The 15,160-nt window shown below is 36.0% G+C and overlaps 1 protein-coding gene across 1 annotated transcript in view; it reads right to left on the minus strand.

The window, feature by feature from the left end:
- LOC149787118 (uncharacterized) overlaps positions 1-15,160 on the minus strand; it is a 143,402-nt gene that overhangs the window by 35,965 nt on the left and 92,277 nt on the right. The window contains exons 9-10 of the mRNA XM_089977632.1: positions 12,298-12,549; positions 2,744-2,865 (exon numbers count right to left, since the gene is read on the minus strand). Of these exons, the coding sequence (XP_089833758.1) occupies positions 2,744-2,865; positions 12,298-12,549 (374 nt within the window). The remainder of the gene's footprint in view (positions 1-2,743; positions 2,866-12,297; positions 12,550-15,160) is intronic.

Consider the following 15,160-nt stretch of genomic DNA (forward strand, 5'->3'; position numbering starts at 1 on the left):
TATGTCATTTGTCTTAACTCACTCTATGAAATACCATTATATGTCATTTATCTTTACTCACACAATGAAATATCATGTCATTTGTCTTTACTCACACAGTGAGATATCATTACGTGTCATTTATCTTAACTCACACAGTGAAATATCATTACGTCATTTGTATTGACTCACACAGTGAAATACCATTACATGTCGTTTATCTTTACTCACAATGAAATATCATTGTGTCATTTGTCTTTACTCACTTTAATCTGACCAAAGAGAATGAATTTGTGCCTAAAACTGCACTGAAGGAACTAGAAAAGGAATCTGGCATAGGAAAATTATGAATAGAAAGGAAAATTCAGTCATTATTGATATTCATTCACAATGCTAATGGACATAAATTTCTAAAAGAATTTTAAACCTTAAATGTTTCTTGAGACTAGAATGGTATTTTCTAAGTAGAATTGTATGTATTCATGTGACTGGAAGTGATTGTTTTGGAAGGAACAAATACTGTTAGCTAAGTTTTTATTAAATGTTAAAAAAGGCTTTAAAATTTTTGTCCAACTTATATGTATACACATATGTCTCTCATGAATTCTCTCTCATGTCACATAAGCACTTTATTTCATAGCTGTGAAATCCTCAGTAAATTTAAAATCTATCAAAAGAAGATAACAGAATTTGGTCTCAAATGTTTTGGCATGAGTTTCATTGTACATACATGAAATGCATAATTACCAAATATAAGAAAACTGTTTCCTTACCATCTCATAACACCAACCCCCCAACCAAGCTTGGGGATGCAGACTAGGCCTGAAGTACTTTCAACTATTACATAAAGTAAGAGATAAATAATGTCAGCTACAACATGCAGACTGGGAGCTTTAGGATGCAGAATAATTCTGATGCACCCTCCACTATCTCATATATGTAGACTGGACCAGATGCATCATCCAATATGCCATACAGTAAGAAATACAGTAGGTACTGGCTTGAAAATGTTGACTATGCCTAATGCACCCTCCAGTATGTTGTACAGTTAGATATACAGTAGGTACCAGCTTCAAAATGTTGACTATGCCTAATGCACCCTCCAGTATGTTGTACAGTTAGAAATACAGTAGGTACCAGCTTCAAAATGTTGACTATGCCTAATGCACCCTCCAGTACGTTGTACAGTTTGAGATACAGTAGGTACTGGCAGGAAGATGTAGACTATGTCTAATGCACCTTCCAGTATCTAATACACCTAGTATTTTCTACAGTAAGGCCTGATGCACCCTCCACTATCTCATATATATAGACTGGACCAGATGCATCATCCAGTATATCATACAGTAAGAAATACAGTAGATACTGGCTTGAAAATATTGACTATGCCTAATGCACCCACCAGTATGTTGTACAGTTAGAGATACAATAGGTACTGGCATGAAGATGTCGACTACGCCTAATGCACCCTCCAGTATGTTGTACAGTTAGAGATACTGTAGGTACCTGCTTGAAGATGTCGACCACGCTTAATGCACCCTCCAGTATGTTGTACAGTTAGAGATATGGTAGGTACCGGCTTGAAGATGTCGACAACGCCTAATGCACCCTCCAGTATGTTGTACAGTTAGAGATACAGCGTGTACAGACTTGAAGATGTAGAATACGTCTAATACACCTGGTGTGTTGTACAGTTAGAGATACAGCATGTACAGACTTGAAGATGTAGAATACATCTAATACACCTGGTATGTTGTACAGTTAGAGATATAGTAGGTACCGGCTTGAAGATGTCGACAACGCCTAATGCACCCTGCAGTATGTTGTACAGTTAGAGATACAGCGTGTACAGACTTGAAGATGTCGACAACGCCTAATGCACCCTCCAGTATGTTGTAAAATTAGAGATACAGCGTGTACAGACTTGAAGATGTAGAATACGTCCAATACACCTGGTGTGTTGTACAGTTAGAGATACAGCATGTACAGACCTGAAGATGTAGAATACGTCTAATACACCTGGTATGTTGTACAGTTAGAGATATAGTAGGTCCAGTTGTGAAGATGTCAACTACATCTAATACACCTAGTATGTTGTACAGTTAGAGATACAGTAGGTACAGATATACATCTAATACACCTAGTATGTTGTACAGTTAGAGATACAGTAGGTACAGACTTGAAGATGTAGAATACATCTAATCTAATACACCTATTATGTTGTACAGTTAGAGATACAGTAGGTACAGGCTTGAAGCTGTAGACTACGTCTAATACACCTAGTATGTTATACAGTAAGGCCTACTAAACCCTGCAGTATGTAAGAGATATAATATGTACAGATGCCAGGATGTAGACGATGCGAAATACTGTACAGACTTGAGGATGCTGACTATGCCTGATTACCCTCCGTTATGTTTTGTAGTAAGAGATGCAGTAGGTACAGACATTAGGATAAATACAACAGTTTTGTCTTGGATTGTATTCCATGATGACATGAAATTCCATCCAAGAAGGGCTTGGACTTCTTTTAATGAATGTAATTTATCTCTTCATCTGATATTTTCAGGATTTGACCCTTTTTGGCTCATCTTTATTTTGTGTGTCTTTCCCCAGCCTAAACTTTTTCAGAAGTATATGGTGCTGATGTGTCATTAAACTGTATTCATTTTCAGTATGAAACTAGAATACACTGTAAGAAACATGGACACAATGCAAGACCTACAATACAGGACTATTAAAGCATAAACCATTCTAATCTCACCTGAAGTAGATGATTATGCCTGTTTCATGCAAAAATCTCAGAAACAAATCGAGTTCTTCACTTTTTTCTATTCGGAGAGTTCCTTCTTTGCTCATTTCTTCCACCTCTAGGCGAGAAATCACCTGCAATTACAAGTTGACAAAAGCCTTTAGTTTGACTGGTTTATTGAATTTATAAAAAAATAATATTTATCTGCTTGAAATGGCTTTTAGGTGTCACCGTTGTTTTATTATATATTCACCGCATAGCAAGATATATGTATCCTTACTTGACCTCACAATTATCACAGTTACCTGTTTCTCTTTGACATCTCTTTTGTATTCAGAATTATTTATAGCTTGATTTGATCAATTTGATCACCTTAGTCATGTACAGGTATCCTTTGTATATATGCTAAACGCGATTTTGATGACTTTGCAAGTGAGGTTACTGTTTCTCGTGATCAGTTCTGTCAAGTGTCATGCTTACTAAATGTGCCATTGATGACCTTACCAATATCCAAGTGATCTTACAGAGCGGATGGATCATGTCAATCATGTGACATACATATAGGATGTGTATGCTACATGATACAACAATGACCTTGCCAATGTCCAAGTGAGCTTACAGTGTGGATGGATCATGTCAGTCGTGTGTCACACATATTGGATGTGTATGCTACAGGCAAACATTGATGACCTTGCCAATATCCAAGTGAGCTTACAGTGTGGATGGATAATGTCAGTCATGTGTCACACATATTGGATGTGTATGATACAGGCAAACATTGATGACCTTGCCAATATCCAAGTGAACTGACATGGCCATCTTGATTAACTCAGTCATATGCTATGCTGTGCATCATGTATCCATCAACAATGTATACATGTGTGTTATGGCTACATTGATAACATTATCAAACTTGTTTCATTAGTGTCTATTGCAAAGACCATATGTGAACTTGATAATAATGAAATCTACAACAATGGTATTATTTTAATTATGCATAATGTTACGGACAGGCCTCCTCTATGGCATCATTTGAACTATAAATAATGTTAAGGACAGGCCTCCTCTATGGCATCATTTGAACTATAAATAATGTTAAGGACAGGCCTCCTCTATGGCATCATTTGAACTATAAATAACGTTAAGGACAGACCTCCTCTATGGCATCATTTTAACTATAAATAATGTTAAGGACAGGCCTCCTCAATGATATCATTTGAACTATAAATAACGTTAAGGACAGGCCTCCTCTATGGCATCAATTGAACTACGGATGACGTTAAGGACAGACCATCTTCACTTGCCTTTGGAGGAACAAGCAGATTTATGTGCTATGGGTCTGTGAACTTCATTGGATGTGTCAGCAAACTACTGTAGGCAATCAAAATGAAGTTGTTCAAATCTAAACACTGTTCTTAAATGATCGAAACAAGGGGAGCACATACCATAATAGATTCATAAATAAGCAAATATGCCTGCAATATGATCTCTCTGGTACGTAATAATACTTTCGATGTTAAACTTACAAAGTATCCTTTTAAAGTCAACTGCCTCCACCATTTTTGGAAAATGCACAATGCACCACTCTTAATAATATTGATTAGCTGGCATTATACACTAAGGGAGGCAACTCGTGAAATCCAATAGATGTCACAAGGACAAACCACTAAAGTTCTTGTTGGAAAAGAATGAGACAAGACGAAAATGTGAAAAGAATAGTTACAAGTGTAAAGGGGTTGTGCAGTAAGCTAAAAATTGACTGATCACACATTTATAAGGTCATGACAAGCATCGTTAGTAGTAACTGATCACACAGATATAAAGCCATTATGAAGTAGCATTGCTGTTAACAGATCACACATATGTTGTTAATATGATCACAAATATAAAGCCTTGTCAAGCATTATTGTTGTTAAATCATGGGGTCAGGACTCAAATATATACAGTATTTGCCTGATATGTTAACAAATTCAGAAAATTTAGAGTTTAAATTGAATTCTTATCTAGGGAGTAAAAAGAGTCCCAACATCAAAGTCATGCTCTATTGGCAGAAAATAATTTCCATAAGTTCACAAAATACCATTTCTTCCTGGTAAACAGCAAGTGTTGAAACTATCTCTGATAATCTTAAATGATAACAACACTGTGGTGGCCTTCATGAACGTCAGATTAGTGCTAGTTTAATTAAGAACCAAGTTGACATCACTGACAAAACAATTCCCAAGATGGCCATTGTAGCATCCATACTGAATGTAAGATTGCATCATTTTCACTTAGGACTTATCAGGTAACATATAAACCCTTTGATGGCCATTGTAGCATCCATACTGAATGTACCATTTTCACTTAGGAATTATCAGGTAACATATAAACCCTTTGATGGCCATTGTAGCATCCATACTGAATGTACCATTTTCACTTAGCAATTATCAGGTAACATATAAACCCTTTGATGGCCATTGTAGCATCCATACTGAATGTAACATTTTCACTTAGGAATTATCAGGTAACATATAAACCCTTTGATGGCCATTGTAGCATCTATACTGAATGTAACATTTTCACTTAGGAATTATCAGGTAACATAAACCCTTTGATGGCCATTGTAGCATCCATACTGAATGTAAGATTGTACTGTTTCCACTTAGGAATTATCAGGTAACATACAAACCCTTTGATGGCCATTGTAGCATCCATACTAAATGCACCATTTTCACTTAGGAATTATCAAGTAACATATAAACCCTCATATGGCCATTGTAGCATTCATACTGAATGTACCATTTGCCCTTAGGAATTATCAAGTAACATATAAATCCTTTGATGGCCATTGTATCATCATAGGTCAGTGAGAGTGTACATATAAAAACAGGTCTTCATCTGTGTGGATGCAGATGACAGCAGTATTATAATAGTTTAGTGAGAGTGTACATATACAAATAGGTCTTCATCTGTGTGGATTGTAGCATCCATAGTAAATGTACCATTTTCCCTTAGGAATAAATAGGTAACATATAAACCCTTTGATGGCCATTGTGTCATCCATACTGAATGTAAGATTGCACCATTTTCACTTAGGAATTATCAGGTAACAGATAAACCAGTTTCACTTAGGAATATCAGGTTACATATAAATCCTTTGATGAAAATATCATGCTGATCATGACTTCCCCTTTGGAAGAAGTGATAGCAATATTTTTTTATGATCACCACAATGGTCATTTTGAGGGTTTGATTGCATCATTTTCATTCAAGTCCAACTAGACACCCTAGAAATCTTGTGTAAACCCCATGTTCATAAGACTTTCTATTTAAGACAATCAGCAACAGCACCATTTTCAAGATGGTAATTTTTGGAAAATGTACAATGGGAATATGACCACCCATGTAAGAGGAGTAACAATACCAGGACAATGGAGGCCAAATAAGCCACGATTAAAGTTAGAAACAACTAGAAATCTTAAGATGTTTTCCAGTGAAAATCTCATTCTGTTATGATAATTCATTCAGGAGCTGTGATAAATAGAATTTAAAACTGGAAACTGTTTCCCATAATGAATATATAAGCAGCCCCAATTATATTTCTGACCAACTAGGTCTCACAGGAAATCATTTAGTAAATGCCCCGTCTGGTATGACCAACCAGTGAGAAAGAACAATGATAAGAAAATTTGTAAGATAGTGTGATGGTCATATTCAAAGTTCAAGTGGCACACCAAGATCTGTAAGATGGCTAGTGTAATGGTCACATTCAAAGTTCAAGTGGCACAACAAGATTTTTAAGATGGTTAGTGTGATGGTCACATTCAAAGTTCAAGTGGCTCTACAAGATTTGTAAGATCGCTAGTGTGATGGTCACATTCAAGGTTCAAATGGCACAACACGATTTTTAGGATGGTTAGTGTGATGGTCACATTCAAGGTTCAAATGGCACAACACGATTTTTAAGATGGTTAGTGTGATGGTCACATTCAAGGTTCAAGTGGCACAACAAGATTTTTAAGATAGTTGCTGTGATGGTCACATTCAAGATTCAAGTGGCACAACACGATTTTTAAGATGGTTAGTGTGATGGTCACATTCAAGGTTCAAATGGCACAACACGATTTTTAAGATGGTTAGTGTGATGGTCACATTCAAGTTTCAAATGGCACAACACGATTTTTAAGATTGCTAATGTGATGGTCACATTCAAGGTTCAAGTGGCACAACACGATTTTTAAGATGGCTAATGTGATGGTCACATTCAAGGTTCAAGTGGCACAACAAGATTTTTAAGATGGCTAATGTGATGGTCACATTCAAGGTTCAAGTGGCACAACAAGATTTTTAAGATGGCTAGTGTGATGGTCACATTCAAAGTTCAAGTGGCACAACAAGATTTTTATGATGGCTAGTGTGATGGTCACATTCAAAGTTCAAGTGGTACTACAAGATTTGTAAGATCGCTAGTGTGATGGTCACATTCAAAGTTCAAGTGGCACAACACGATTTGTAAGATGGCTAGTGTGATGGTCACATTCAAAGTTCAAGTGGCACACCAAGATTTGTAAGATGGCTAATGTGATTGTCCCATTCAAAGTTCAAGTGGCACAACAAGATTTGTAAGATGGTTAGTGTGACGGTCACATTCAACGTTCAAGAAACACCCTTTTTATTTATGGGTCTAGACATCATCAGAATATTTCTGGAGAAAATATCACTTCAATATGATGTGTAATTCAGAAGGAACTGTGGTAGCAAGATTTTCCAATTGACCATTCCAATGACCACTAAACATGTAGAACCAGCTATACAGTATACATCAAAAGAACTCTTTAGTGAAAACTCCATCTTGATGCGACCAGAAATTCAGAGTAGAAATATTTTTGTAGGAATAGTGCTTGCCAAGATACATACCATAAGTTGCATTAATACTGATACAGTAGTGTGAACAATTTCAATGTAATACAGCAAAATTGTATATGTTATGTCATAGTGACCTTCTTTCAGAGATGATGTGAGCATTATATTTAATGGGGGAAGTTGACCTTTGCCACTGAAAAAAGGGGAAGTAGAAATGAAAAGGGTGGATGAGGAAAAGGACAGAGTTTAATATTTACATAACTCTTCAACATCCATTATTTATTCTCCATGCTTCACTGTTAGTGAGCTAATAAATCAAAGTATGTTAAAAATTGTGCTTCTAGTTGTTCAAACATTAACCTTGGATTGATTCTGAACTAAATCTGTTCCTTACTATCATAAGCTCTGACGACATTTGACTTTCTTGAAGCAGTGCTTTATTGACTAATATGACACAGCTTACATAACTGTTCCGTAATGCTGTATTAATATTTTAAGTCCAACAATTTCATATTCTTGTTCAGGTATTTTGACGAATATATATATTTTAAATTTCATTTCGGATTCTTAAGCCTTATAGTTTTGCAGCATAAGACCCTGCTTGACTAAACTGCTTGACAAACAAAATGAAAATTACACTCAACATTTAAACTTCCTGTATTTTATTTGGCTTGGCATTGTACCGTTTCATATAACAGGCATGCCATCTGGTATTGTCCATTTATCATGTATATTGAGTGTGTGTGTGTAATTTAGATTTTTAACATAGCTTTAACAATTTTTCAGTCATATCGCTATGATGTCTGCAGTGTGGCAGTTTATAGTGATGTATAGCACAGGGGCATCATGCCGCAGACATGTAGCATGATGTCCCAACCAGTCACATTATTCTGACACCGGGCCGACTAGTCCTAACACTAACCTCTTAATGCTGAGCGCCAAGCAAGGCAGCTTTTAGTACCATTATTGTATGTCTTTGGTATAACTCAACCAGGGATCGAACCCACAACCTCTCGCATCTGAGGCAGACGCTCTAACTACTAGGCCACCGGAGCAGTCCATCATGTATGCTGAATTTGTATTCAACATTAGTTTGAGTTACAAGTCATCCAATGGTATTTCTATCAGCACTTTCCCACCTACAATAATGTAATAAACTTCAACGCTTTAATAATCATTGCCATCATCAACAAGCATTTCCTGAATACAATTACCCTAAGACAAACTACCAGTAGGCTGAGAATCAGCTATTTTGTGTTTCCCAGGTAACCCATATTTTAAACTCACATTTGTCAACTTTTCTTAATGTAAGTTTTACATTACAATAGAATAATTGTTCCAGACCACATTGTGCCAATCAAATTTAGTTTAGTTACCATTTGTGTCATGATGTAGAACTTAAACATGCAAACAGTCACTTACATAAGAAAAGACAGATGTCATGACAAGAACTTTAAGGTTTAACTGGGTTTTTTTTAAATGTATGCTGTGCAGAGCTGACATTTAAATATGCTATTCTAACTAATTTACTGGAGTGCGAATTTATAAAAAAAATTGCAGTGTGTTTTAGTAATTGAGATTCATTTACAAGCTAATGATTCTTTTCTTTGTAGTATGGGTGTATTATTAATAGAGATGCATTTATAGCCTAATCATTCTTTTGTTCGTGGTACAGGTGTATTATTAATAGAGATGCATTTATAGACAAATGAGTCTTTCCTTTAAGGTACAGGTGTATTAATCATAGAGATGCATTCATAACCTAATGATTCTTTCCTTTGTGGCATGGGTGTATTATTAATAGAGATGCATTTATAGCTTAATGATTCTTGCCTTTAAGGTACAGGAGTAATACTGAAAGAGACTCATTCATAGCCTAATGACTCTTTCCTTTGTGGTACGGGTATAATACTAATGATCCTTTCCTTTATGGTACGAGTGTATTATTAATCGAGATTACATTATAGCCTAATGATTCTTTCCTTCGCTGTAAGTTCTAGAAGTAATAGAGATGCATTCATGGTTTGATGGCTCTGCCCTTTGTGGTGTGTGTTTGGTTTGGATTTTTAACGTAGCTTTAACAATTGTTCAGTCATACTGCTATGATATCTGCAGTGTGACAATTTATTGTGATATCTAGCACTGGGGCATCAGGCTGCAGACATGTAGCATGATGACCCACCCAGTCACATTATTCTGACACCAGGCCGACCAGTCCTAACACTAAAACACTAACCTCTTAATGCTGAGCGTCAAGTGAGGCAGCTGTTAGTACCATTTTTGTAAGTCTCTGGTATGACTTGGCCGTGGGTCAAACCCATGACCTCCCACATCAGAGGCAGATGCTCTAACCATTAGGCCACTGGAGTGGTCCTTTGTGGTAATGTTGTTATAGTTTTGGTGTTTTACGTCATGTCTCAGGGCTAGATATGCTATAGATAGCAGCCAATATAACTGGTTGGGACAGGACTCCGAAAATCTGGTAAAAACCACGGCCCCTACTGTAAGCTACTGATGGCTCTCTCACATACCTAAATTGGCCAAGACTTAGACTTCAACCCTCATATGCGAGATAGCAGTGATTGGCAAAGGCGAGTGCTTTAGACCACTCAGCCACCATGGGCTACTAATAGAGATGTATACATTGTGTGATGACTGTCCATTGTGGTAAGAAAGGTACCACTAATATAAAAGCATTCATTGTTTAATGAATGTTCTTTGTGGTAAGTATGTGTTACTAACAGAGATGCATTCATGGCTTCATTAATTATGCCATGAACAGATGCTGAACAATAACACTAACTACAAAATTTAATGCAAGTCTGTGGATCATAAAATACAGGAAATAGTGACCTCTGCTTGGTAGTATGAAAACCAGTCTGGACAGCTGCCTTGGTTTTTGTTGTTGTTATGGTGTTTAGTGCTGTTTTTCAGCTAAAGATATGCTTTAATTGGCAACCAGTATAAATAGTGGCAGAAGAACTGGAAAAAAAACCCAGAAAGTACCACCAATCGATGGCAAGCTACTGGCAAGCTTTCTCATGTACATACATTGGCCATGCCCAAGAACCTAAGCAGACAATGCTGAGATGGAAGTGATCTGTAATGGTGACCACAAAAGACCACTTGGCCAATCGGCACCCTGACAACTGCCTTGGACAGAGGAAAAATACTCATTCAGTGAGAGTGTACATATAAAATTAGCTCTTCATCTGTGTGGATACAGATGTCAAAGGTATTATAATAGTTAACCTGAACTACAGAGAGGTGACCAGGCTGGATATTGGAATGAAGATGATGGTATTTCAAGCATATGGTTTTATTTAATCTGTATTGTAGGCCTGACAAACGAAGGTATTTCAAAGCATATGGTTTTATTTAATCTGTACTGTAATTCTGACAGACGAAGGTATTTCAAAGCATATGGTTTTATCTAATCTGTATTGTAAGTCTGATAGATGAAGGTATTTCATTGCACATTGTCTTGTACAGTCTGTATTGTAGGTCTGACAGATGAAGGTTTTTCAAAGCATATGGTTTTATTTAATCTGTATTGTAGGTCTGACAGATGATGGTATTTCAAAGCAAATGGTTACATTTACTCTGCATTGTAGGTCTGAGAGATGAAGGTATTTCAAAGCATATGGTTTTATTTAATCTGTATTGTAGGCCTGACAGATGAAGGTATTTCAAAGCAAATGGTTATATTTACTCTGTATTGTAGGTCTGAGAGATGAAGGTATTTCAAAGCAAATGGTTTTATTTAATCTGTATTGTAGGTCTGACAGATGAAAGTATTTCAAAGCAAATGGTTATATTTACTCTGCATTGTAGGTCTGAGAGATGAAGGTATTTCAAAGCTTATGGTTTTATTTAATCTGTACTGTAGGTCTGACAGATGAAGGTATTTCAAAGCATATGGTTTTATTTAATCTGTATTGTAGGTCTGACAGATGAAGGTATTTCAAAGCAAATGGTTATATTTACTCTGCATTGTAGGTCTGAGAGATGAAGGTATTTCAAAGCTTATGGTTTTATTTAATCTGTACTGTAGGTCTGACAGATGAAGGTATTTCAAAGCATATGGTTTTATTTAATCTGTATTGTAGGCCTGACAGACGAAGGTATTTCAAAGCATATGGTTTTATTTAATCTGTATTGTAGGCCTGACAGACGAAGGTATTTCAAAGCATATGGTTTTATTCAATCTGTACTGTAATTCTGACAGACGAAGGTATTTCAAAGCATATGGTTTTATTTAATCTGTATTATAGGTCTGATAGATGAAGGTATTTCATTGCACATTGTCTTGTACAGTCTGTATTGTAGGTCTGACAGATGAAGGTATTTCAAAGCGCATGGTTTTATTTAATCTGTATTATAAGTCTGCTGTTATTGTTATTAGCACTATACAGGAAAGAAGTTATTTTATTCCTGATTTAAGCCAATTTAGATTAGGGAAATTCTTGATGTTCTGCATGCAGTGTGAATCGCTATCAAGTGTCGTGAAATTCATACAAAAATCATGTGGTTTGGCAGGTCTGCAGTTTCAAACCTCAAGGTCACCAAATATTAATCTGGTGTAACTTCAGTCCAAGTCCTAAAATATGCATATGCATTCATCATGCTAGACTTAGTGTGACAAACAAAGTTAAGCTTTTCCAAATCCAATAATTAAATTTTTGGCATAGATGTTTAAAACTGTGAGTGGAAATATGTACCTTCACTCCAGCAGCCTTTCGCTTCATCAGCTCCTGTTCCAGAAGGAGCCAACGTGCAGGTATCTCCTCACCCCAGTATGGTTGCTGTGATGCCACCTCTACAATTTTCCTCTTCAAATCTTCCAATTTGCTGTCTACAATAGTGTTGTCAATGGCAAAGTCCTCATCAACTAAGTGAAACTTGATCGGTTTGTCTTTCAGATAAGTACGGATCTGCCTGAAGTATCTCTCACAGATCTCATAATATCTGCCCTGAAAAATTGGGAATAGATTGACCAAAATTATGAGCAATAGCAAAGACACTGAATTCATTGCTGACAGAAGTATTCATAGAAGTTACAAGTCCGTTCATCCTAATATGTAATGACAAACAACCCTATTTCATCTCCAACATATATATTTATAGAATGTCCATTCACCACAACATTTGTGTTTCAGTTTGTGGTTTCAATCACTGATAGCATTATTTAAGTCGGAGCTGGAAAAAGGATCTTGCAAAATATATATTTTATAAATTTCTTCTTCATTCTATTTGGATGTAACAAATAGTTCTCTACTCACTAATATTGTACATACTTATTCAGATGTGAGCCAGTTAAATTTCAATACAAAGTTTAAAACTTGCATGTAGCGAAATTTCTCTAAATTGATTTCTCTATGAACCTGACCCTCTGCAGACTGGCAGTTTGATTTATTTATGTGAAGGACATTTTAATAATAACAAACCTCTGTACATTGATAGAAATACAACTATAATAATAATAATAATAATAATGATAATAATAATACAACTATAATAATAATGATAATAATACAACTACTATAATAATAATAATAATAATAATCAATTCTCTGTACATAGATAGAAATACAACTATAATAATAATAATAATAATGATCAATTCTCTGTACATAGATAGAAATACAACTATAATAATAATAATAATAATAATAATAATCAACCCTCAGTACATATACCGAAATAAAAAAATGAAAAAAATGCTGTTTTTCTTTTTTCCAAAATATTATGTTTTGTCTTTAGCAGTTTGCAGTTTGCAGTAGTTTTACTTCAAATGTTAGTATCTATTTTTGAAGTTTTTCTCTCTGTCTTGACCACACTTTTTGTAATAAATTATGCTGTCTCATTTTTTTATGATAATGATCAAAGTGCAAATAACTGATCAGTTAACCCTTGCATTCAATGACACCAGAGACCCACGTAGGCCTGATATTGCTCACCTGGGTTTCATCAAATTAAACATGACCATTTCACCCAGCTGACTTGGGCAGAATTGTAATAACAGGATTCCAAACATTGTATAGCATTTTATCTAGCAGTCTGATCAAAACCATATTTAACATATGGACTCTAAAGTGGTAAAAAGTCTTAGTTATCAGATTGCCTGATATAACACACTGTGAAAAATAAAAATAGCTAACTCCACTCTACCAAGGAATGTTTTAAAAAGTGAGTCCACTCCACCAAGACATGTTTTAGCAATATTTGCACAGAGAGAGAGAGAGAGAGAGAGATAGAGATTTCCTGACTAATGCCTGTAACTTGCAGTATGCATATATCGTACAGGACTGATTACATATATACAGTTGAACTGTCAGAGAGGTAACAGGTAAGACACTCAAAGATAAACAATCACTGTATGACTGACTACATAACTGACTGTCAATAACAAGGGCAATAACTACATAACTATCAATAACAAGGACATTAACTACATGACTGCTTGGGGGCCCCGAGTGGCCCTGTGGTCTAAAGCGCTCTCCGTTACGATCACTGCCATCTCACCTCTGTCTGCGTGGGTTCGAGTCTAGGATTCGGCCAATGTGGGTACGTGAGAAAGCTTGCCAGTAGCTTCTCGTGGGTCGGTGGTTCTTTCCGGGGTTTTCTAGGGTTCTTCCTCCACCATTAATACTGGCCGCCATGTATAGCTTATCGTGTGCTGAAAAATGGCGTTAAACCCCAAACAACAACAACATAACTGATTGTCAATAACAAGAGCAATGACTACATTACTGACCGTCAATAACAACGACAATAACTACATAACTGTCAATAACATAGGCAATAAGTAAATAGCTGTCAATAACAAGGGCAAAAACTACATAAATGACTGTCAATAACAAAATCAATAACTATATAACAAGGACAATATTTTAAGATTCAAGTTATATAAAAATTTGTAAAATGCTGTCTTTATTAAAAATTAGTGGCAAGCCCATGATCGGTTTCCTTTTTATACTGAGATGGAAGTTACATAATATTCAACATGTTCGCTAGCCAGACTACATACCATCTGTCCTCAGTTTCAGCAACTTTTGCAGATCTTTATGCCCATTGATGTCACACAACAGAACATATCTTTCCCCAAAATCATTAATCTTGTTTTAGTCTGATGAGCCATGGGATGAATGGCACTGCCGCATAGAAAGGTTACTGATTTGAAAATCCGTTTTTTCAAATACCTCTTCAGCGCTATAATAGAAACAATGCCTAGGAACCCCAGACAAAGTACTTTTGGGTTTTGTTCCATTGTGAAAATGTGATTACTCTTGGCTTACCATGCACTGACTTAGGGATCTCTACATGGTCCCTGTACTCAGTGTCTATCTGCTTTGCAGTCTTGTTCTTTTCCAATTGGATCCAGGGCATGTCAATCCCATCCCGGTGAAGGTACAATTCCACCAGTAATTTGTATTACTTGCCTATGTAAGCTTGATTTGCAAGTTGTGCCAATATTCGATCACAAATCCAAGATTTCGCAGGCTGCACCAAAAGTTCTATATGTTAGGCTGCTCCCCCATTATTTTCCAAGGCTACTGTATTAAGCAAAGTGAATTCTAATTG

This window comes from Sinohyriopsis cumingii, chromosome 12 (assembly GCF_028554795.1).
Source record: "Sinohyriopsis cumingii isolate HCF-2022 chromosome 12, ASM2855479v2, whole genome shotgun sequence".
Classification (NCBI taxonomy): domain Eukaryota; kingdom Metazoa; phylum Mollusca; class Bivalvia; order Unionida; family Unionidae; genus Sinohyriopsis; species Sinohyriopsis cumingii.